The 25912-nt window shown below is 46.7% G+C and overlaps 1 protein-coding gene and 1 pseudogene across 1 annotated transcript; both read right to left on the minus strand.

Moving 5' to 3' along the window:
• Positions 1–372: 372 nt before the first annotated feature.
• Positions 373–1334, minus strand: LOC122921310 (annotated as a pseudogene).
• Positions 1335–24527: 23193 nt separating this feature from the next.
• Positions 24528–25460, minus strand: LOC122922185 (olfactory receptor 12D2-like). The gene has a single exon (XM_044272701.1). The coding sequence runs from the start codon at positions 25458–25460 to the stop codon at positions 24528–24530; it is 933 nt and encodes a 310-aa protein (XP_044128636.1).
• Positions 25461–25912: the final 452 nt, after the last annotated feature.

The following is a 25912-nucleotide window of genomic DNA, read 5'->3' on the forward strand; positions in this document are numbered from 1 at the left end:
GCAGTGCTATCTTTCTCACTCTGATAGAAGTGAATGGAGCAGTGGACCAACATGTGTATCACCGCTCTACTAAGACAGGGGATGGGGGTCTGACCACTTGGAATCAACATTTATCATCTATCCTAGAGGACAGGTGATTAATGCTGTTTGTGGAGTAACCCCTTTAAATACCTGGGCCATGGCATGTTGGCGCCTCTCTGTGGCTCGTAAGTGTCTGACCCAAACTCCATTCCTGGGATATTTAATTAATGCAGTTTTTAAAAAGAGTAAATACATAGCTATATTATCTTTTTTCCGTTTTTAACAACTTCTATTACATGAAATGTCCATTTCCTACTTTTATACCTTTGGTAAGTAATGATGTTACTCCTATTAAAAGTCAATTATGAAAAAATAAAATATCCTGTTGTCAAAACGCAAAGTTTTAACAAGCTTCTTCATGGCTTTCTTCATATCTTTGTTCCTTAGCGTATATATGACCGGATTTAAGGCTGGAGTTATAACGGTGAACAGAACAGCAGCTGCTCGGTCTTGATCTAAGGAGTCTTTGGTTGACGGAAGTAAATATGTAAAAATAGCTGGTCCATACAGCAGAGAGACAACAGTAAGATGAGCACTACAGGTGGAGAATGCACGCATTCGACTTTCGGCTGTCCGTATCTTTAGCAGGAATTTGCGGATGAAAACATACGAGAAAAGAGTTAGTAGTAAAGTTGTTGTGGCCAATGTCCCTGTGACTCTGTTGAGAAGTTTCAGATTGAGAGAAGTATCGGTACAGGCCAACTTAAGCACTGGTTTAATATCACAGAAAAAATGTTTCACCAAATTTGGTCCACAGAATGGAAGCCTTGCTGCCATCAGTGTATGTAACAGGGAATGGAAATGTTCAGTAATCCACGAGCCAAATGCCAAACTCCAACAAACTCTAGTATTCATGATTGCAGAATAACGCAAAGGATTACCAATGGCGACATATAGATCATATTACATTGCTGCAAGGAGTATGATTTCTGTGCTTTCTAAAAAATGGAAGAAATACATCTGCAAAATGCATCCAGCAAAAGAGATGGTCTTTTCCAAGACCAAAAAATCCCTCAGCATCTTGGGGACAGTCACAGAAGAATTGCAGAAATCTAGGAATGATAAATTCCACAAAAAGAAATACATGGGGGTATGGAGCTTTGTATCGTGACGACCATGATAGAGAGGTTGCCTATCAAGTTGATTATATAAAACATCAAAAAAAATATGAACAAGAACACATGAAGAGTTGCTAGATCGCTCAAGCCAAGGAAGACAAAGTCAGAGATGAAGGTGTAATTCGCCACATCCATTAGAGTATTTATGTAGAAGTATACTGGTGGATGAAAATACTAACGAAGCTTAAATTATCAAATGTAATCATATTTTTTACATACACTGGATTGGAACTCTTATAAAGCTTTTCATAAAAACCATACATTAAATTATGGTTTTGTGGTATCAGAGCAAATATAGATATTTTACTTCTTCCTTTGATTCAACACACTAGGGGCTGACACAATTACTTGATATTTCAACCTCCATTTGTTTGATTTTACAGCAATTTTTGGACTATAATACACAAATTTTCACCCAAAAAAAAATGGAGGAGAAGTGGCAGTGCGTCTTATAGTGTGGATGCATTTTAGAAGCGGTCATTAGCGCGTGGGAGGTGCGGTGAGGGCAGCACTGTGCTGGTTGTACTCAGTGGGACCCAGAAGAAGCGGTGAGTCCGGGATATGAGTAGATGTCCCGGAGGAAGTGAGGTGAGTTTATTTATTTGAAATGTCTGATCAGAAGTCAGATGGGGGTTGCAGAGTGCAATCTGAGGCTGAGTGGGGCTGGGGGGTTCTGATCTGAGTCTAATGGGGGCTGATCTTAAGCTGATGGGGACTGTGGTGTTAGATCTAAGACTGATTGAGGCTGGGAGGGTCCAATGTGAGGCAGATTCGGGGTCTGATGGGGGGCTGCTCTGAGGATAATGGAAGCTGTGGGGCTGATCTGAGGCTAATGGAGGCTGGGGGGGTCCAATCTGATGCTGAGACGGGGATATGCGGAGACATCTCAGAGGAAGCAATGTAAGTTTATAATGTATTTGAAACGTCTGATCAGAGGTCAGATAGGCACTGGGGGGTGTGATCTGAGGCTGAGCAGGGCTGGGGGGCTATGATTAGAGGCTGATAGGGTCTGATTGGGAGTCTGATCTGAGTCTGATGGAAGCTGTGGGGCTCCATCTAAGACTGATTGGGGCTGGCGGATCCAATGTGAGGCTCATTGGGAGTCTGGTAGGAGGGCTGCTCTGAGGCTAATGGAGGCTGGGGGGGGGTCTGATATGAAGCCGATGGAGGCTAGGGGCCTGATAGGAGGCTGATCTGAGGCTAACGGAGGTGATTGTCCATCAATGGAGTAAATGGATGGTGTATGGCATATAGGTGAATGATACTGAACAGAAAAGCAGCAATCCTGAACTGACCCTATCTGAATTCAAGTCAGTAAACCAGCCCACAGTAACAAATAAACCTCCAACACACCAAGAAATAATATGGATGTACAGATCTCAGAATGCACAGAAACCAAACACACTAGACTAGAAAATGATCAGGGAACTACTGATCCCACCAAACAGAACACAAATATAAGAAATCTTGAAGGAAATGCACCTAGCAAACACTTTATCCAAAAACAATGAAGTAAGGACTGAATATATAAATGCTCAACAATCATCAAACTCTACTATAGTCAACCAGTCAAGCTAGGTCATGAACCATTATATATTCTTACATTTCTCAGGAGTGTACATTAAAGGTATCTTTTCCTGGAGCTGGGGATTATAATTGCTTAATGAAACAACATAATTTTACATGATTTTAATTACTAATTTAGTAAATGTTCTTTAAAGAAAAAGCTCAGGTATAATAGTTGGCTAATAAATTTCTAGGTTTTTAGATGTTTTAGTAAACACGGTTGGCCACAGACCAGTTGTATCTCTAATATACGGGTATAAAATATTGAAGCTGTGATAATATTTCTTTAGAGCAGCTGGAAAACCTTAACTTTTTTTTTTAGCTTTGATACTAGTGCTGATCGAGCATCAAAGTGCTCGGGTCGTACACCTCGGGATGCTCAGGTGCTCTACCGAGCACAATGGAAGTCAATGGGAGAAGCATTAAACCAGGCACCCCCTGCTCTGAAGAGGGGAGGGTGTCTGGTTCATAGGAAAAGGTCAGAAATTGATGGAAACACCTAAATGGTTCGAGAACAGCATGAAGAGGACACCTGGATGCATCTTGGCCTCCCAGGTCGCTGCTGGGAACGATGTTGTCCGAGTAGTACGCCACTTTTACAAACTGACAATAATACGCACAAAACTGAAGATGAAATTGATTTTAGAGGAAAAATTGTTTGGAAACATTCTTTCCTGTATATTTACTTGTATATAAAGTGCGGGCCAGCCGCTGGTGGTGACTGCTGCTGCTGCTACTGGATTGCGCAGACTGGTAGAACAACCTCATCTCACCCATAAGATCACCTACTCTGCTGGAGCTGCTTCGGCCAGCCACCTGCTGGGTGAGATGGGCAGGGAGAACTGGAGTGTGAGGCTGAGGGTTTGCCTGCTCCAGCCAGAGGATAAGACAGGCCCACAGGTTATTCATATGGGCATCCCTCCTGCTGGCTGGGATGAACTGCTCCAGTTTACCCTTGCAGCGAGGGTCTAAAAGGGTGGCCAACCAAAAATCATCCCTGTCCTTAGTTTTCTTGATCTGGGGGTCCCTCCTGAGGCATCGCAGCATGCGGGCAGCCATGGGGAAAAGGACAGGACTAGAGTTGAGTGGACACCTGGATGTTCGGGTTCAGCCGAACTTGAGAAAAAAGTTCAAGTTCGGGACCCGGACTTGACCCCGAACTTGAACCCCAATGAAGTCAATGGGGACCCGAAATCTTGAGCACTAAAATGGCTCTAAAAATGTCATGGAAAGGGCTAGAGGGTTGCAAATGGCATCAAAATGTGGTTAAGAGCATGGCAAGTGCTCTGCAAAATGTGGATAGGGAAATGACTTTAAATAACATAAAATAGGTAAAAATAAAAAATTATAATCTTGATCTAGGAGGACAAGGTCCATATGAAGTAGGAGGTTGAGGAGGCGGTGGATGTGGCGGTGTAGGTGGAAGTGGTGGAGGAGGAGGTAGCCTACACTGCTTTTTGGTTTTAAATTTTATTTTTAAAATTAGGGTACACCCCAAAACATTGGGAAATATAACCTGTGATAACCCCCTCCAGTCATGCTAAACACACTTTCAGACAATACACTGGCTGCAAGGCAGGGCAGCACCTCCAAGGGGTAAAGGGCAAGCTCAGGCCATGTGCCCAATTTGGAGACCCAGAAGTTGCATGGGCTGACCCCTGTCAGTCAGTTCGTTTAGGCTTGTGCACACTTACTGCCACACCATGTCGCACGTCCCCGTGATGTTCACAATCCAATTTGATATCTGCTCTATCAACTTTCGATGTTCTTTTATGCGCCTACCATGGTGATCACGGATGACGGGGAATCAGGGTTCCAGGCCAGAGAGGGAGCGTGAGAAAGAGAGACCACATGCAAGGGAGGATAATTTTTTTCAAATTTAAAATTATAGAGTTGAAATATGGAAGAAATTATTAAAGCTTAAAAGTGACAACTTTTCAAAGTTTAAGCATTAAATGAAAGGATGTGGCGCGCATTAATTAATGAATAATTTATTACATTTTATTCCCTGTCACCTATGCATAGCAGGTGTTTATTCATGTCTAAAATTGTATAATGTCAACCCAAGAATGTAACAGAAAAGGAGGGGTATATTACACCCAAAAACTGGTGAATTTCACCAAAAAATGTAACTGACAATTTTTTTTTTTTTTTAAACCTGTCTACTAGGTATAGCAGTGGTACTATACACACCAAAATTGGTGAATTACACTGGAAAATGTAACTGACTGTTTATTTATTTTTTAACCTGTCTACTAGGTATAGCAATGGTATATCACACCTAAAAATTGGTGAATTTCACCAGAAAATGTAACTGACAATTATTTTATTTTTTTCGGTCTACTAGGTATAGGAGTGGTACATCACACCCAAAAATGAGTGAATTTAACCAGAATATATAACTGGCAATTTTATTTTTTAACGGTCTACTAGGTATAGCAGTGGTACTATTCACCCAAATTTTTTTTAATTTCACCCAAAAATGTAAAATGACAATTTTTTTTATTTTTAACCAGCCTACTAGGTATAGCAGTGGTACTAAACACCCAAAAATTGGTGGATTTCACCGAAAATGTAAATGACAATTTTATTTTTATTTTTAAACCTACTTGGTATAGCAGTGGTACTATACACCCAAAAATTACTGAAGTTTACCAGAAAATGTAACTGACAAAGTTGTGAAATGATATAAAATAAAATGCGTACAAATAAATAAATAAAAATTTGATTTATGAGGTGGAGTTCCATATGGAGTAGGAGTTTGAGGAGGCGGTGGACGTAATGGTGTAGGTGGAAGCGGCGGTGGAGGAGGACGAGGTAGCCAACACAGGTTTTTATTTTTTTATTTTTTATTAAGGTACACTCTAAAAGAGTGTGAAATATCAAAAATACAAGAATGAGCAATTACGCTGCAGTATAACAATGTCTGGTTAGTGCCGATATACATGTCTATTCTGCACAAGGTACGGAAAAGTCCTGTGGGATCCATGCCTGGTTCATTTAAATGAACGTGAGCTTGTCCACATTGGCTGTGGACAGGCGGCTGCGCTTATCTGTGATGACGCCCCCTGCCGTGCCGTGCTAAACACACGTTCAGATAATACACTGGCTGCAGGGCAGGCTAGCACCTCCAAGGCGTAAAGGGCAAGCTCAGGCCATGTGCCCAATTTGGAGACCCAGAAGTTGAAGGAGGCGCACCCATCATTCAGTACGTGTAGGCGTGTGCACACACACTGCTCCACCATGTTGGTGAAATGCTGCCTCCTGCTAAGACGTTCCATATCAGCTGGTTGTGCTGGTTTTTGTGGCGTGCTGACAAAGCTTTTCCACATTTCGCCCATGCTAACCCTGCCTTCTTAGGTGCTGACGGTGCCCCAGCTGCGTTGGTGACCTCTTTCTCGTCCTCTGCCTTCGCTTTGTGCTTCCACTGTGTCCCCACTGTCAGGTGGTAATGCCACCAGCAGCACGTCTACCAGGGGAATTAAGGACGGAACGTTGTCCTTGTAACGGGGATCCAACAGCGTGGCCACCCAGTAATCAGCACAAGTTGGAATGTGGGCAACTCGGCGGTCATTGCGGAGACACTGCAGCATGTAATCGCTCATGTGTGCCAGGCTGCCCAGAGGCAATGAAAAGCTGTCCTCAGTGGGAGGTGTATTGTCTGTGTCCTCTGTATCCCCCCAGCCACGCACCAGTGATGACCATGAGCTGGTCTGGGTGCCACCCTGCTGTGAACATGGTTCCTCCATCTCCTCATCCTCCACCACCTCCAGAACTGTGCCATGGCTGGACAATTGCGTACCTTGGGTTTGTGGGTGCAGGAACCCACCCGCAGAGCCACTTGGGAATGACTGGCCGGAAACCCTACGAAATCATTCCTCCTCCTCCTCCTGTGCCACATCCTCTTCCATCATCGCCAGGAGCGTTTTTTCAAGGAGGCATAGAAGTGGGATAGTAACGCTGAGAACTGCGTCATCGACACTGGCCATGTTGATGGAGAACTCGAAACAGCGCAACAAGGAACACAGGTCTCGCATGGAGGCCCAGTCATTGGTGGTGAAGTGGTGCTGTTCCGACGAGCGACTCACCTGTGCGTGCTGCAGCCGAAACTCCACTATCGCCTGCTGCTGCTCGTTTGGCCAGCATGTGCAAGGTGGAGTTCCACCTTGTGGGCACGTCGCATATGAGGCGGTGAGCGGGAAGGCTGAGTCGGTGAGCGGGAAGTTGAGCAGCAGGGTGAGAACGCCGAAAGCGCACACAGACGGCCCGCACTTTATGCAGCAGCTTTGACATATCGGGGTAATTTTTAAGGAATATCTGCACCACCCAATTCAGCACATGTGCCAGGCAAGGGATGTGGGTCAAACCGGCTGGTCCCAGAGCTGCTACGAGATTTCGCCCATTATTGCACACCACCAGGCCGGGCTTGAGGCTGACTGGCACAAACCACTCATCGGTCTGTTGTTTAAGGCCCGTCCACAGCTCCTGCGCGGTTTGTCCCCCAAACAGATACGTTTTTAAACTGCCTCCTGTTGTTTACCCCTGGCTGTGCTGAAGTTGGTGGTGAAGGTGTTACGCTGACCGGATGAGGAGCTGGTAGAGGATTAGAAAGCAGAGTAGGAGGAGGAAGCAACAGGAGGCAAACTGAAGCGCCCTGCAATCCTTGGTGGTGGAAGGACATGCGCCAAACTGCTATCCGCCTCAGGCCCAGCCGCCACTGCATTTACCCAGTGTGCTGTTATGGGGATATAACGTCCCTGACCGTGCTTACTGGTCCACGTATCCGTAGTCAGGTGCACCTTGCCACAGATGGCATTGCGCAGTGCACACCTGAGTTTGTCCCCTACTTGGTTGTGCAGGGAAGGTATGGCTCTCCTGAAAAAGTAGTGGGGGCTGGGCATGACATACTGTGGGACAGCCACCGCCATAAGGCCTTTAAAACTATCCGTTTCCACCAGACAGAATGACAGCATTTCAAAGGCATTCAGAGCTAGGGATCGCGGGTGGGTAGGGGGGTACTTCATCTTCCTCTCCAGCGTTTGGGTAATGGAGAGCTGAACGCTTCCTTGGGACATTGTGGAGATGCTTGGTGACCCAGGTCTTGGCGTTGCTGGCAGATCCTCTGTTTGTGGGGTGGCAGGTGGCACTGTCACTCCAGAGGTGGATGAAGAGGCTGAGACTGCCGCAGAAGAGGAAGCAGGAGGAGCCAGAGACCTTTTTTGGTTTTTGAGGTGTCTGCTCCACTGCAGCTCGTGCTTTGCACTTAAATGCCTGGTCATGCAGGTTGTGCTCAGGTGTAGAACGTTTATGCCTCGCTTCAGGCTCTGATTGCACTGCGTGCAAACCACTCGAGTCTTGTCGTCAGCACATTGTCTGAAGAACTGCCACGCCAGGGAACTCCATGGAGCTGGCTTTGGTGTGCTCTGTCCCTTTCTGCAGTGGGCAGTAGCAGGCGTACTTTCTAGAGGACGACCGCTCCGCTTTTGCACCCTGCTCCCTCTTCTGCTGTGCTGGTGGCTTTGTGCGACCACCGCCTCTTCCTCCGAACTACATAGGTCACTCTCCTGACCTTGATTCCATGTGTGGTCGAGGACCTCATCGTCCTTCACATCATCATCCACCCAGTCTTCACCCCTGCCTTCCTTGTCGCACACTTTCGAAAGCCCTAGCAAGTGGCACCTTTGTTTCGTCATCATCCGAGACGTGCTGCGATGGTCCTCCCATGTACTCATCTTGAAAGATAAGTGGTTGGGCATCGGTGTACTCAATCTCTTCCACTTCAGGGGCAGGGATAGGTGGATGGCCCTTGGAAACCCTGCTAACATAGTCATCAAAAAGCAGAAGAGACTGCTGCATGACTTGAGGCTCAGACTGCTTGGCTGATTTGCAAGGGGGGTGAGGTGAAAGACTGATGGACATCGGCAGCAGGTGCCAACTGTGGTCTTTCAGCAGGAGACTGAGTGGGAGACAATGTGAATGAATTTGATCCACTGTCAGCAACCCAATCTACTATTGCCTGTCCTTGTTCAGGCCTCACTATTCGTAGAGCTGCATTAGGCCCAACCAAATATAGCTACAGGTTCTGTCGCCTACTCGCACCTGAGGAAGAGTTTTCTCTTGTGCGTGTAGCTGGCCCAGATAGACCACGTCCTCTCCCTGCAACATGAGCTCCACCATAAGCACCACGACCTGGGCCACATCCCTTATTTGACGCTTTCCTCTTATTTCTCGAATTTAGAATAGAACGACAGTATGTAAAGAGTGTATCTCACATGGCCTGAACCAGTATAAGCCTGAATTAAAGATTTATTTGCCCAAAATAGCTGTATTTAAAATGCCTGAATCAAACCCCTGTATCTAAAGGGTGTATCTTACACGGCGTGAATTAGTGTAGGCCTGAATTAAAGATTTCTTTGCCCAAAATGGCTGTATTTCAAATGCCTGAATGAAACCCCTGTATGTAAAGGGTGTATCTCACACGGCCTGAACCACTGTAGGCCTGAATTAAATATTGGTGCACCAAATGGCGTTATTTCAAATCTCTGAATCTAATCCAAATGTATTAAGGGTGTATCTCACAATTACATATGCAGCAAAGGCTGCCAAATAAACTTTTTTTGCCCAAACGGGTGTTTGTTTAATAACTCAATATGGCAGCAGTAAATAACCCAGGAATTTCAAACGTGCTTATGCTGCAAGGCCTGAAATATTGTGTATTTTGCCCCAAAAAGGGTGTTTTATTACTGAAAGAATATAAGCCCTCTATATACAGAGTGTATCTCACACGGCCTGACCCACTGTAGGCCTGAATTAAATATTTGTGCACCAAATGGCGGTATTTCAAATGTCTGAATCTAACCCAAATGTATTAAGGGTGTATCTCACAATGACATCTGCATCAAAGGCTGCCAACTAAATCTTTTTTGCCCAAAACAAGTGTTTGTTTAATAACTGAATTTGACAGCAGTATATAGGCCTGTAATTTCACACGTGCTGATGCTGCAAGGCTTGAAAATAGTGGTTTTTGGCAAAAAAGTGTGTTTTTAAAACCCCAGAAAATGATGGTTGTATTTCTAGCTTAAATTGCACACTGACTAATCCAGATGTTGTATATTGCCAAAACAGTGTTTTTTTGGTAACAGAACATGAAAGCTGTATATATTAAACTTGAATTTAACACTTGCAGTTCAGGAAAATACAGTTTTTGGGCAAAAAAAAGTGTGTTTTTAAAACCCCAGAAATTGATGGGTGTATTTCTAGCTTAAATTGCACACTGACTAATCCAGATGTTGTAGATTGCCAAAAGAAAATTGATTTTCAATGTCCCAAAAGCTCAGATGCAGTGCTGGTGCACTGAGCTTGCATATGTTTTTGTCAATGGGCTCAGGGCAGGGTAAAAAGATTGTGCCCTGCATCCACACAACTATTTGTATGTAGATCGCTGAGTTAGATTCTCTACTATTCTCTCCCTGAAATCACAAGTCCAGCATCCTCCTCTCCCTACACTTGTAACAGCAGAGTGATGTGCAGTGCTACTGTCATGGAACCATGAACCAGACGTACAACAAGAGATAAGTGGAAAATAAGAAGGTTTTATTGAAGAGCAAGCCGTAAGCAAAGTCCAAACGGATGGCTAAACCGAAGCAGGGTCTTGCGGAGACAGAGGTCAGGAACCAGAAGGGTAGTCAGACGAAGCCAGGATCAGGAACCAACGGGGTAGTCGGACGAAGCCGGAATCAGGAACCAACGGGGTAGTCAGACGAGGCCAGGATCAGGAACCAGAAGCAGCAGCAGTCTTGGAAGCATGTGAACACAGGAGGACCAAGCAAGGAACTGAAGCCACAGACCTCCTATATATATGAGCTAGGCATCCAGCTCCTCCCAGTGGGAAGGAGGAGCCGCAGGGTGGGAGGCTACAAGAAAACCCAGAAACCAAGATGGCCGCCAGCACATGTCAAATGAAGGGAACAGCAAGGAGGTAAGACCATGACAGTACCTCCCCCTCAAGGGCCCCTCCTCCGCGGAGTAAGGAACGGTTTCTGAGGGAAGCGTGCGTGGAAGGCTCGGAGCAAGACAGGAGCATGGACATCTGCGGAGGGAACCCAGGAACGCTCCTCTGGACCATAACCACGCCAATGGACCAAAAACTGCACCCGGCCGCGGACCAGGCGTGAGTCCAGGATATTGCTCACCTCATACTCCTCACGATTGCCCACTTGGACCGGACGAGGCCGAGGAGTCGAGGAAGTGAAACGATTACACACCAGTGGCTTCAACAGGGAGACATGAAACACGTTGGAGATCCGCATGCCAGGAGGAAGCGCAAGGGCATAGGCTACCGGGTTTACCCTGCGAAGCACTCGGAAGGGACCAACAAAGCGAGGCGCCAGCTTGGGAGTGGGCACTCGAAGGTTGAGGTTGCGGGTGGACAACCATACGCGGTCTCCGACCTGGTAGGAAGGAGCGGGCGCTCGTCTGCGATCAGCCTGGAGTTTCTGGCGCTGCGCAGAGACCTCAAGGGACCTCTGGATCTGTACCCAAGAAGCACGTAGGACGGAAAGGTGATCCTCCACAGCCGGAATATCCTGGGGAGAGAATACCTCCGGTAACACGGCAGGTTGGAACCCATAATTGGCCATGAAGGGAGACGTCCCAGAGGAAGAGTTCACCGCCGTGTTCCTGGCAAACTCAGCCCAAGGCAGGAGGTCAACCCAATTGTCTTGGTGATCGGAGACATAGCAACGAAGGAATTGCTCCAAGGCCTGATTGGATCGTTCTGCGGCCCCATTGGACTGAGGGTGGTAGGCCGAGGAGAAAGAGAGATGAATCCCCAACTGGGAGCAAAAGGCGCGCCAGAACCTGGACACAAACTGACTCCCCCGATCCGACACAATCTCCTTGGGCAAACCGTGCAACCGGAAGACCTCCCTGGCAAAAATCGAGGCCAACTCTTGTGCAGAGGGTAACTTCTTGAGAGGAACACAGTGGCACATTTTGGAAAACCGATCCACTATCATGAGAATGACCGTATGGCCTCGGGATGCAGGGAGGTCCACAATGAAATCCATCCCCAGGTGTGACCATGGACGCTCCCCGGTGGCTATGGGTTGCAAAAGGCCCAACGGAAGGTGCCGAGGGGACTTACTCTGGGCACAAACGGAGCATGCCGCTACATATGCGGCGATGTCGGAACGTAGGGAAGGCCACCAGAACAGACGTGAAACAGCCCAGGACAGCTGATTCTTTCCAGGATGCCCCGCGGCCTTGGAGTTATGGTAGGTTCGCAACAACCGAGTGCGCAACTCCTCAGGCACAAAACACCTGCCGTTGGGTCTCCCAGAGGGAGCACCAGATTGAGCCGCCAAAATCTGCTCACCCAGGGGAGAGGTCAGGCTGGTGCGAATGGCGGCCAGGATCTGATTCGGAGGTATGACCGAAGTCGGAATCGACTCCTCCCCGGACAGCTCGGAGTACTGCCGTGATAAGGCATCCGCTCTGATGTTCTTGGAACCGGGTAGGTAGGAGACCACGTAATTAAAACGTGACAAGAACAGAGCCCATCTGGCCTGACGTGGTGTCAATCTCTTGGCCTCAGAGAGGTAGGTCAGATTCTTGTGGTCCGTCAGGATGAGAACCGGAACCACCGAGCCCTCGAGCAAGTGCCTCCATTCTTTAAGGGCCTGCACGATGGCCAATAACTCCCTGTCACCAATCTGATAGTTGCACTCCGCGGAAGACAGTTTCCGGGAGTAAAACCCACAAGGAAGCAGAGGACCCTCCGGTGTTCTACGCTGAGACAGGAGGGCGCCTACTCCCGTCTCAGACGCGTCCACCTCAAGGACAAACGGCAACCCAGGGTTGGGATGCGACAGAATCGGAGCCGACACAAAGGCGGACTTTAGAGCCTCAAAAGCTCGGATGGCCTCGGGCGACCAGACCTGGGGATTGCTGCCCTTCCTGGTCAGATCCGTGAGAGGCTTGGCTAGCATGGAAAAGTCCCTGATGAACTTCCGATAATAATTGGCGAAGCCCAAAAAGCGCTGCAGGGCACGAAGACCACTGGGCTGGGGCCACTGTAAGACAGCCGAAACCTTCTCAGGATCCATGGAGAACCCCTCAGCGGAAATGATGTAACCTAAGAAGGTTACCTGGGATCGGTGAAATTCGCATTTCTCAAGCTTACCGAACAGCTTGTTCTCTCGTAACCGTTGCAACACTCGTCTGACATCCAGAACGTGGGCCTCCATGGATTCAGAATATACCAAGATGTCATCCAAATAGACCACCACACACTGCTGCAACAGGTCACGGAAAACATCGTTGATGAATTCCTGGAAGACTGCGGGCGCATTGCACAACCCAAAGGGCATAACCAAGGATTCATAATGACCGGTCCTGGTGTTAAACGCGGTCTTCCACTCATCGCCCGCCTTGATCCTTACCAGGTTATATGCCGCCCTCAGGTCGAGTTTGGTAAAGACCGTAGCCCCTTTGAGGCGATCGAACAGCTCGGAAATCAAGGGTATCGGGTAAGCGTTCTTTATCGTGATGCGATTGAGACCCCTGTAATCGATGCAAGGCCTCAATTCACCGCCCTTCTTTTTCACAAAGAAAAATCCAGCCCCTGCCGGGGACGAGGATTTGCGAATGTGTCCGCGTGAAAGCGCCTCCCTCACGTACTCCTCCATGGCCTCATTCTCCGCTACCGACAGTGGATAGACTTTGCCACGAGGAGGAACGGCACCAGATTGTAACTCTATGGCAGAATCGTATGGGCGGTGCGGAGGTAGGGCAACCGCACGCACCTTATCGAATACATCCCGGTACTCCTCGTATTCAGGAGGCAACAGAGAGTCCGAGGAAGTACTCAGCAACTTGACAGGCCCATGGATGCAACTAGCCCCACACTGCGGTGACCACGAGAGGATCTCGGCCGATTTCCAATCGAAAGTAGGATTATGCTTCTGGAGCCAGGGGTACCCCAAGACCACCGAGTAGTGTGGAGACGAAATAACCTGGAGACAGACCGACTCTCTGTGAACGGCACCAATGGCCATCCCCACTGGAAGGGTCTCATGAGTCACGTGTGGCGGCAGAAGGGGTCTGCCGTCTATCGCCTCAAGAGCCAGTGGGGAACCTCGAGGCTGCAGAGGAATGGAATTGGCGGCAGCGAACACACTATCAATGAACAAACCACCAGCACCAGAGTCCACCAACGCCTGGGTCGTCACCGAGCCCCCGACCCAGGAGAGGACAACAGTAATCAGTGGTTTGTCAACACGGGAAACCGGGGACGAGGAGACTCCACCCAAGATCTGCCCCCGACAGGATCTCAGGTGCGAGCGTTTCCCGGACGGTTCGGGCATGCCAACCGAAAATGCCCACCGAGACCACAGTACATGCATCGGCCCTCGCGTCTCCGGAGTACCCTCTCCCCCTCGGACAGGCGAGCAAACCCCAGCTGCATGGGTTCACCCCCAGACAAGTCATCCCCAGGAGGCGTGGGAGGAGAGGGAGGCACGGGTGGGACAGCAAACGTAGGCGCCAATCTGTTAGAAGGCCTCCGCAGGCTCTCCTTAAAGGAAGGTCTCTCCCTGAGTCTGGTGTCAATCAAAATCAGGAAAGAAATAAGAGACTCGAGCTCCACTGGTAGGTCCTTAGCTGCAACCTCATCCTTCAAGGCATCCGAGAGACCATGAGAGAATGCAGCGACCAGAGCCTCATTATTCCAGCCCACCTCTGTTGCCAGGGTACGAAACTCAATGGCGTATTCAGCTACGGATCGTGAACCCTGTCTGATGGACATAAGGAGCTTCGCAGCAGAGGCAGCACGAGCCGGCACATCGAACACCTTCCGAAGAGAAGCAACAAAACCGGAAAACTCGGCAACCACCGGATTGTTGTTCTCCCATAAAGGGCTGGCCCAGGCCAAGGCCTTGTCCGAGAGCAGCGAGATCAAGAAGCCCACCTTTGATCTCTCAGTGGGAAAGGCATGTGGCAGCAACTCGAAGTAAATGCCCACCTGGTTAAGGAAACCTCGGCACTGAGTTGGCTCTCCCCCAAAGCGCTGTGGAAGGGGGGCAGAACCGGTCATACCCTGAAACACCACAGGCGCAGCAACAGGTGTCAGGGTAGACTCTGGCGCAACAACCGGAGCGGCAGTAGGAGCGGGCCCAGGAGCGACAACCGACCCATCGGCAACGGAAGCTAAATGAGCCGTGCGTTCAAGCAGGGTTTGCAACGCCACAGCGAACCGACCCAACAGGTGATCCTGCTGATCAAGTCTGGCAACCAGCGTAGGTAGCGAGGGTGGCCCTGTACAGTCAGAATTGATGGCTTGGTCCTAATGTCATGGAACCATGAACCAGACGTACAACAAGAGATAAGTGGAAAATAAGAAGGTTTTATTGAAGAGCAAGCCGTAAGCAAAGTCCAAACGGATGGCTAAACCGAAGCAGGGTCTTGCGGAGACAGAGGTCAGGAACCAGAAGGGTAGTCAGACGAAGCCAGGATCAGGAACCAACGGGGTAGTCAGACGAAGCCGGAATCAGGAACCAACGGGGTAGTCAGACGAGGCCAGGATCAGGAACCAGAAGCAGCAGCAGTCTTGGAAGCATGTGAACACAGGAGGACCAAGCAAGGAACTGAAGCCACAGACCTCCTATATATATGAGCTAGGCATCCAGCTCCTCCCAGTGGGAAGGAGGAGCCGCAGGGTGGGAGGCTACAAGAAAACCCAGAAACCAAGATGGCCGCCAGCACATGTCAAACGAAGGGAACAGCAAGGAGGTAAGACCATGACAGCTACATGACTCAAGCTTATATAGAGCCTGGGTCACATGCTGCTCTGGCCAATCACAGCCATGCCATTAGTAGGCATGGCTGTGATGGCTTCTAAGGTCAGACAGTTAAACGCTTGTTGATAGGCTGCTCTGCAGTCTTTCAAAAAGCGCAGAGAAATCGCCGAACCCGAACTTTTAGTGAAATGTTCGGGTCCGGGGTTCAAAAATCCTAAAGTTTGGTAGAAACCCAAACTTTACAGTTCTGGTTTGCTCAACCCTAGACAGGACTCTTCTTGGCTGCCTGGGACCATTACATCTTGGTCCTCCTGCTGCTGCTGCTCCCTGTGGGAGCCACTCCACCCCCAGACTAACGGTGTCCCTAGCACTGGCTCTCCCTCCTGACCAGGCCCAGACTCCTGAACGTTGGCAAACTCCTCATCAAATTCTTCCTCATCCTAGGCCTGGTCTTGGTGGAGCATTGTTGCCTCTTCTTGCTCCACCAAAGCACTCTCCCCAGCATCGAGGAGGTGATCTAGTCTCCTGTCTAGCAGAAACACTATTGGGAGCACTTCATTGAGGCCGACATGCTCCCTGCTGACCATCTTGGTTGCCTCCTCGAATGGGTCCAAAATGTGTCAGACCTGGTGTATCTGCCACCACTCCACATTGGTGATGTAGGGGAGTGGGTGTGATGGCCCAGAAGTGCCTTGGTCCAGCAGGTATTCTTTCACCGCCCGTTGCTGCTCCCACAAGCTCCCCAGCATGTTGAGGGTGTAGATCCACCGCGTCACGCTGTTAACAATCAGCCTGTGAGGTGGCAGGCTGTTGTCCTGCTGCAGTTTGGACAGGGACACGGTGGCGGTTGGGGAGCATCAGAAGTGGCTGGCAATCCTACGTACACGTTGCACGATGTCACTCAACCTTGGGTATGTGCGTAGGAACTATTGTACCACAAGGTTGAGGACATGTCATGCATGGCACGTGTTAGACTGCCAGCATTGAGGGTGGCGAGGAGGTTACTGCCGTTGTCACAGACAACCATACCTGCCTGGAACCTTCGTGGTATCAGCCACTTGTGGACCTGAGTCTTGAGTGCGGCCAGAACATCAGGTCCAGTGTGTCTCCATTCCCCTAAGCTCGCAAGCTGGAGCACGGCCTGCCAGCGGACGTGCTCCACACTTGCCAAGACGCTTGCTGGGGGGCTCAGCAGCGGTGGAGACAGTGGCTTGAAGATAAGCAGCGATTCTCCCCTGGACACCCTGGGGCGGCACCACAAACTGAAATGCCGCCACATCTGATCCCTCCCCAGCGCCTCGGAGGGACACCCAATGGGTTGTAAAACAGTTGTATCGTCCCTGGCCATGCCTGCTGGTCCAGGCATCCATTGTCAGATGCACCCTGTCGCTGACAGCATGATCCAGGAACAGGGATACATTCTGCACAATGTGCTGGTGTAGGGCAGGGATGCCGGTCCTGGCAAAGAAATGGCGGCTGGGGATACGCCATCTGGGTTGGGCCTGCTCCAACATCTGCTGGAATGGATTATGGTCCACAATATTGAAGGGCAGCAGATGTTGGGCTATAACCTTTGCCAGCAGCCCATTGAGTGAACACACACGTCGTGGGGATAGGGCGTGGTGCGTTCAAATGGCACGGCAGTGGAGACGATAGAGGGTGCAGAGGAGGCAGAGGTCTGGCTGCCGGTTCCAGTACCTGTAGGAGAGGCAGTGGAGGAGAGGGAATGCATTGTTGGAAGGGGGCGGGGTGGCTGCAGGATAGTGGCAGGAGCTGTTGTCCCCTGCGCACTGCTGCTGGCATTGCTGCGACCACTCTGCATCTGTTCCCACTCCCGCCAGTGGTTGACTCTCAGGTGCTGGGTAAGGTCAGTGGTACCCAGCCAAGCAACAGACCTCCCTCTTCTCACCCTGGCATGGCACAGCTGACAATTGGCAATTGTCATATTGTCTGCTGCCAGGGTGAAGTAAGCCCAACCAGGCGACTTACGCACCGACCTCCTGTCAGATGGGGTGGTGCTGGCATGCGCCTGTTCGGGTTCCGTTCACACAGGTGGAAGTTGCCCCTGCTGATGCCGCCACCTCCTGCTGCCATTACCATTAGAGCCCCTGCTATTGGTTGACTGAGAGGAACAGCAGACGTGGAGCCCCTGACCAGGCTCCGCTGTCCACTCGCTGACGCCTGGGTCTGACTAGGTGTGGGGGTTCTGTGGCTAAAACCACCCGCACCAGTTGGAAGGGATGTCACTGGTGTACTGATGAGCGGTAGCCCCTCCTCCTCCATCCCTTCCAAAAGGTCCTGAGCATCTGGACCAAGCTCTAGCTCACTCTCCTGTATTACCACCTCCAAGATGTCCCTCTCACTGTCGCTATCAAACAGCATCAGGGTCGATTCTTGGGGGCTGGTCCTGCAGGAGGGCGGAGAGTTGCTGCTGCTCAGAGTCGGGGCAGAGGACTTTATGCCAGTAGCTTGTGTCACGAATGACACAACTGCCTCAGCGTCTTGAGATGAAATGGGGCGGCTGCCACGCCCAAAAAAATCACTAATGAGGCGGACGCACCTGCTACCTGCACCCGCCCCTCTGTGGGTAGAGGAGCGGCCCCGTGCTGGCAGCGGTCCAGCACTGGAACCAACTCCCCTGCACTCATGATATGTTTTTATATACAAAAAATATATATAAGGAAAATAATGAGGGAATTTGGGCAAACTTTATTAGTTTTTTTTTTTCCACAGAAAAAAGACGCTGACACTAATCACTACACACACGAAACACAGACTTTTTTTGTTTTTGTATTTTTTTCACAGACAAAAGACGATGACACTAATCACTACACACACGAAACCCTAAAACTTTAACCCGAAAACATAGAAAAATACTTTTTTTTTTTTTTTTTCATAGAGAAAAGACGGACACTAATCACTACGCACACGAAACCCTAAAACACTATCCCTAAAACACAGAAAAATACAGATTTTTTTTTTTCACAGACAAAGGATGCTGACACTAATCACTACCCACACAAAACCCTAAAACACTAATACACAGAAACAAACTTTTTTTTTTTTTCACACAAGAAACAGACAGCAAAAGACTACACTATGCTATATCTCTAACCTGCAATGTCTATCTAACACTAACTCTCTGGATTATATACAGGTCCTTCTAAAAAAATTTGCATATTGTGATAAAGTTCATTATTTTCTGTAATGTACTGATAAACATTAGACTTTCATATATTTTAGATTCATTACACACCAACTGAAGCAGTTCAAGCCTTTTATTGTTTTAATATTGATGATTTTGGCATACAGCTCATGAAAACCCAAAATTCCTATCTAAAAAAATTAGCATATCATAAAAAGGTTCTCTAAACGAGCTATTAACCTAATCATCTGAATCAACGAATTAACTCTAAACACCTGCAAAAGATTCCTGAGGCTTTTAAAAACTCCCAGCCTGGTTCATTACTCAAAACCGCAATCATGGGTAAGACTGCCGACCTGACTGCTGTCCAGAAGGCCATCATTGACACCCTCAAGCAAGAGGGTAAGACACAAAGAAATTTCTGAACGAATAGGCTGTTCCCAGAGTGCTGTATCAAGGCACCTCAGTGGGAAGTCTGTGGGAAGGAAAAAGTGTGGCAGAAAACGCTGCACAACGAGAAGAGGTGACCGGACCCTGAGGAAGATTGTGGAGAAGGACCGATTCCAGACCTTGGGGGACCTGCGGAAGCAGTGGACTGAGTCTGGAGTAGAAACATCCAGAGCCACCGTGTACAGGCATGTGCAGGAAATAGGCTACAGGTGCCGCATTCCCCAGGTCAAGCCACTTTTGAACCAGAAACAGCGGCAGAAGCGCCTGACCTGGGCTACAGAGAAGCAGCACTGGACTGTTGCTCAGTGGTCCAAAGTACTTTTTTCGGATGAAAGCAAATTTTGCATGTCATTCGGAAATCAAGGTGCCAGAGTCTGGAGGAAGACTGGGGAGAGGGAAATGCCAAAATGCCTGAAGTCCAGTGTCAAGTACCCACAGTCAGTGATGGTCTGGGGTGCCATGTCAGCTGCTGGTGTTGGTCCACTGTGTTTTATCAAGGGCAGGGTCAATGCAGCTAGCTATCAGGAGATTTTGGAGCACTTCATGCGTCCATCTGCTGAAAAGCTTTATGGAGATGAAGATTTCATTTTTCAGCATGACCTGGCACCTGCTCACAGTGCCAAAACCACTGGTAAATGGTTTACTGACCATGGTATTACTGTGCTCAATTGGCCTGCCAACTCTCCTGACCTGAACCCCATAGAGAATCTGTGGGATATCGGGAAGAGAAAGTTGAGAGACGCAAGACCCAACACTCTGGATGAGCTTAAGGCCGCTATCGAAGCATCCTGGGCCTCCATAACACCTCAGCAGTGCCACAGGCTGATTGCCTCCATGCCACGCCGCATTGAAGCAGTCATTTCTGCAAAAGGATTCCCGACCAAGTATTGAGTGCATAACTGAACATAATTATTTGAAGGTTGACTTTTTTTGTATTAAAAACACTTTTCTTTTATTGGTCGGATGAAATATGCTAATTTTTTTAGATAGGAAATTTGGGTTTTCATGATCTGTATGCCAAAATCATCAATATTAAAACAATAAAAGGCTTGAACTGCTTCAGTTGTGTGTAATGAATCTAAAATATATGAAAGTCTAATGTTTATCAGTACATTACAGAAAATAATGAACTTTATCACAATATGCTAATTTTTTTAGAAGGACCTGTATATGAGCTACCTAACTAATGTACCTAACACCCTGCACTGGAACTTGTCAGCTACACTATTCACTCACTAACCTACACTGACTATATACCACTAACTATCTGGATTATATAGAGTTGCAAGAAAAAGTATGTGAACCCTTTGGAATGATATGTATTTCTGCACAAATTGGTCATAAAATGTGACAATCACAGTCTGCTTAAACTAATAACACACAAAGAATTAAATGTTACCATGTGTTTATTGAACACACCATGTAAAGATTCACAGTGCAGGTGGAAAAAGTATGTGAACCCTTGGATTTAATAACTGGTTGAACCTTCTTTGGCAGCAATAACTTCAACCAAACGTTTCCTGTAGTTGCAGATCAGATGTGCACAACGGTCAGGAGTAATTCTTTACCATTCCTCTTTACAGAACTGTTTCAGTTCAGCAATATTCTTGGGATGTCTGGTGTGAATCGCTTTCTTGAGGTCATGCCACAGCATCTCAATCAGGGTTGAGGTCAGGACTCTGACTAGGCCACACCAGAAGGCGTATTTGCTTCTGTTTAAGCCATTCTGTTGTTGATTTTCTTCTATGCTTTGGAAATCCTTTAGGTCGTTGTCCTGTTGCAACACCCATCTTCTGTTGAGCTTCACCTGGTGGACAGATGGCCTTAAGTTCTCCTGCAAAATGTCTTGATAAACTTGGGAATTCATTTTTCCTTTGATGCTGGCAATCTGTCCAGGTCCTGACGCAGCAAAGCAGCCTGAAACCATGATGCCCCCACCACCATACTTCACAGTTGGGATGAGGTTTTGATGTTGGTGTGCTGTGCCTCTTTTTCTCCACACATAGTGTTGTGTGTTTCTTCCAAACAACTCAACTTTGGTTTCATATGTCCACAGAATATTTTGCCAGTACTGCTGTGGAATATACAGGTGCTCTTCTGCAAACTGTAAACGTGCAGCAATGTTTTATTTGGACAGCAGTGGCTTCCTCTGTGGTATTCTCCCATGAATTCCATTCTTATTTAGTGTTTTATGTATCGTAGATTCGCTAACAGGGATGTTAGCATAGGCCAGAGACTTTTGTAAGTCTTTAGCTGACACTTTACAATTCTTCTTCACCTCAATGAGCAGTCTGCACTGTGCTCTTGCAGTAAACTTTACAGGATGGCCACTCCTAGGGAGAGTATCAGCAGTGCTGAACTTTCTCCATTTATAGACAATTTGTCTTACCATGGACTGATGAACAGCAAGGCTTTTGGAGATACTTTTATAACCCTTTCCCTCTTTATGCAAGTCAACAATTCTTAATCGTAGGTCTTCTGGGAGCTCTTTTGTGCGAGGCATCTTTCACATCAGGCAAAGCTTCTTGTGAAAAGCAAACCCAGGAATGGTGTGTGTTTTTTATAGGGCAGCTGTAACCAACACCTCCAATCTCATCTCATTGATTGGACTCCAGTTGGCTGACACCTCACTCCAATTAGCTCTTGGAGATGTCATTAGTCTAGGGGTTCACATACTTTTTCCACCTGCACTGTGAATGTTTACATGGTGTGTTCAATAAAAACATGATAACATTTAATTCTTTGTGTGTTGTTAGGTTAAGCAGACTGTGATTGTCTATTGTTGTGACTTAGATGAAGATCAGATCACATTTTATGACCAATTTGTGCAGAAATCCATATCCTTCCAAAGGGTTCACATACTTTTTCTTGCAACTGTATATGAGCTACCTAACTAATGTCCCTAACACCCTACACTGGAACCTATCAGCTACACTATTCACTCACTAACCTACACTATCTAACACTATCTGGATTATATATATGAGGTATCAGAAGTCACAGAAATTCAGCATAGCACAATGATCACACTTCTCTCTCTCTCTCTCTCTCTCTCTCTCTCACAACTGCATGCAACAGCACAAAATGTCTGTGGGGAGTTTCTCCCATGTAGTAAGGGATAGGCAACTTTCCTATTGGTTGCTAGGGAAGTTGCTAAGCTCTTGCAGCCTTATCATTGGCCTACAAGCTAGAAGCAGGGAGGGATCATGTGTACTGTGGAAAAAATAAATAAATTAGTTTTTATGAATATATAGCGCTATATTCTAAATAAGTGCCGATATTTACGAATAAAATTCGCTATTCGAATATTTGCGCCCAACACAAATGATCACAGTCTTAGGGAACTTGGGTAATGTATTTGACTACTGGGGTACTAGGCTTAGGAACACTGGAATAAACTACATAGACATCTTATCACCTAATAGGTTTCATCCTATTGCTGGTTCCTGTCATCCTCATCACTCACCTCATAGAGCTTGCAAATGCTAAGCTGAGTGGCGTCTCAGTAGTTAACACTGGTGTCTTGCAGTACTGTGGTGCAGCTAGATGGTAAGACTCAATTGGGAGTGACAGTTTTCTTTATGATATGGAAGTAAAATTAATAATGGTCTCCCTAAACAAATTCCCATTACACACCTCTACTTTACACTCACCTTTCATTGGTCGGTGATGAGCTACAATGGGGGCAGTGAGTGGTGATATTCTCTTTACAGTGCTATGAAAGTAAAATAAATAAAGGTCACCCTAAAAGTGAATGTTACTTTAGAAGAACTGTGGCTTGCACTATATGGGGGCACACTTTGACAGTTCATCATTTTGAGGAATATGCGGTTCTTCATCCAGCTCCTTCTTCTGTGCCTCATACTTATATATGGTTACAACTATAAATATCATAATACTTTACATTGTGAGGCGATATTCTCTAGATATTCTCCTATTCAGCAGTTTCTGGAGTGAACTATGGCATCTGACACCACTGGCTCAGTGCTTAGTATTGATGTTTTGCAGTCCTGATTTCAAATCTGATCTTGGCCGGTGAAAGGACATAGTGATTATTTCAAAGGGTCCACTTACCTTTTATTGCTGCTGTTTGTTCATTTGCCTTTTGCAAATGAGTGATCAGTATTTGGACAGTACTAGGCTTAGAAACATTGAGAAACACTGGCACTACATAGACATCTCTTCACCTAAAGGGTCTCCTTCCGTTGCTGGTCCATTTCATCATTAAGCTCCAACTGCTTGCTAGTACTGAGCTAAGTGGTTGCTCAGCAGTTAGCACTGGTGTCTTACAATGCTGTGCTCCTGGGTTCAAAGCCCTCCAATACTGTTATCTGATGGGGGTTTCACTGTTCCCCAGAAAGGTGCAGCTAGGTGGTGAGATCCATTTGGAGACAGGAAAGTAAGGGTCAATTTGTGCAAGTGTAATTAATAAAGATCACACCAGACAAACACCACACTTAACTTTTTTTTTTCCAAAATCACATACCTTTAATTTTCTATGCCGGCCATTAACTCCACATTCTCACTGCTGCCCAGGCTTGGATCACACATCTCTAAGACACCATTCCTAACCACTGGAGCCACCACACTTCCCAACACACTCCACTGCTCGGATGTAAGGAATGCCCTATCTAAAAAATAATAATCACTTTTGCTTCAACACAAGCAGCTCTCACCTTTGGTCAGGCTTGAGCCAAGGGCCACATAGATCTAAGACACCACCCCTAACCACTGGAGCTACCACACCGCCAAACACAAGAAGCCATTAGGAAAAAGGCAATTGCATGATCCAGCAATGGGAGGAGCGCACCACTCCATTTGTGATATTTCCATCACCGCATAGTGCTTTTAAAAAGCATTTTGTCTGTCGGGCAATGTGGTGGTTTAGTGGATAGCACTGTTCATGGAATACCTATTGATGTTGACAGCCAGCGGTAGTCAGAATCATGAAAATAACCAAGTGAGGTGGGCTAACTGATTACAGAAAAAGAATTGCACATCCCACTTAGCTAGTCCTGTTAGGGCCATCACCATTGACTGCCACATAATATGGGCACTCCAATCTCAGCCAGGAATAGCTGTGATGGGAATAACCCTTTAATAGGTGAGGGAAGCCATGACATAGTGACTTTTCATGTTGCTTCCTGCAGTTGGTCCCCATGTCTCCTTCTCTATAGGCTGAATATAAGGTGCAAAAGCAGGAAATTCTGATAAGAAAATGTGAATCTTTGCTGTACCACTGCCTGCTTTACTACTATATGTTATTGATTGAAAAAAATTTAGTTAGTTATGTCTTATGTAAGTAAGAACCATAAGTCTAAAATTATTTCTATTAAAAGTAAATTATGTAAAAAATAAAACCTCCTGTGGTCAAAAAATTAAAGTTTTAACAAGTTTCTTCATGGCTTTCTTCATATCTTTGTTCCTTAGTGTATATATTATTGGATTTAAGGCTGGAGTTATAACGGTGAACAGAACAGCAGCTGCTCGGTCTTGATCTAAGGAGTCTTGGGTTGAAGGGCGTAAATATGTAAAAATAGCTGTTCCATACAGCAAAAAGACAACAGTAAGATGAGCACTACAGGTGGACAATGCACGCTTTCGACTTTCGGCTGTCCGTATCTTTAGCAGGAATTTGCTGATGAAAACATATGAGAGAAGAGTTAGTAGTAAAGTTGTTGTGGCCAACGTTCCTGTGACCCTTGTGAGAAGTTTCAGATTGAGAGAAGTATCGGTACAGGCCAACTTAAGCACTGGTTTAATATCACAGAAAAAATGTTTCACCAAATTTGGTCCACAAAATGGAAGCCTTGCTGCCATCAGTGTATGTAACAGGGAATGGAAATATCCAGTAATCCACGAGCCAAATGCCAAACTCTGACATGCTCTAGTATTCATGATTGCAGCATAACGCAAAGGATTACCAATGGCGACATATCGATCATATGACATTGCTGTTAGGAGCATAACTTCTGTGCTTCCTAAAAAATGGAAGAAATGCATCTGCAAAATGCAGCCAGCAAAAGAGATGGTCTTTTTCAAGACCAGAAAATCCCTCAACATCTTTGGGACAGCCACAGAAGAATAGCAGATATCTAGGAATGATAAATTCCACAAAAAGTAATACATAGGGGTATGGAGGTTTTTATCTATAATGGTGATGACCATGATGGAGAGGTTGCCTATCAAGTTGATTATATAAAACATCAAGAAAAATATGAACAAGAACACTTGAAGCGTTGCTATATCGGTCAAGCCAAGCAAGACAAAGTCAGAGATGGAGGTGTAATTTGCCACATCCATTAGAGTGTTTACATAGAAAAATACTCGTGGAAAAAAGTGCTAAGAAAGCTTAAATTTAATCAGATTTTTCGCATACACTAGATTTCAACTCTTATATCAATCTTTCCATATAAACCATACATTAATTTATGGTTTTGTGGTATCACTGCAAATATAGATAATGAGAGTCTTACTTCTTCTTTGGACTCAATATACTACGGACTAACATGATTACTTATATTTCAAAATGATTAGGGACAATAGACACTATTATAAGCAATAGAATACATTTTAATATTGGTAATATTTCATTTAAACTATCATTTAAATTAATATTTAAATATTCTATAAAAAATTTAGAATGCTTGATGGAGTCCAGGGATTGAGATCTCCACCAATTGCTAAGCTGAAAGGGCTCCACAATTTTGGAGAGCTGATTGAGGCCATATAGAGTCCATCGCTCATATATAGTA

This window comes from Bufo gargarizans, chromosome 11 (assembly GCF_014858855.1).
Source record: "Bufo gargarizans isolate SCDJY-AF-19 chromosome 11, ASM1485885v1, whole genome shotgun sequence".
Classification (NCBI taxonomy): Eukaryota; Metazoa; Chordata; class Amphibia; order Anura; family Bufonidae; genus Bufo; species Bufo gargarizans.

Coding starts and splice junctions, on each gene's coding strand:
- LOC122922185 (XM_044272701.1), bottom strand. CDS start 25,460: ATGGATGTGGCAAATTACACCTCCATCTCTGACTTTGTCTTGCTTGGC.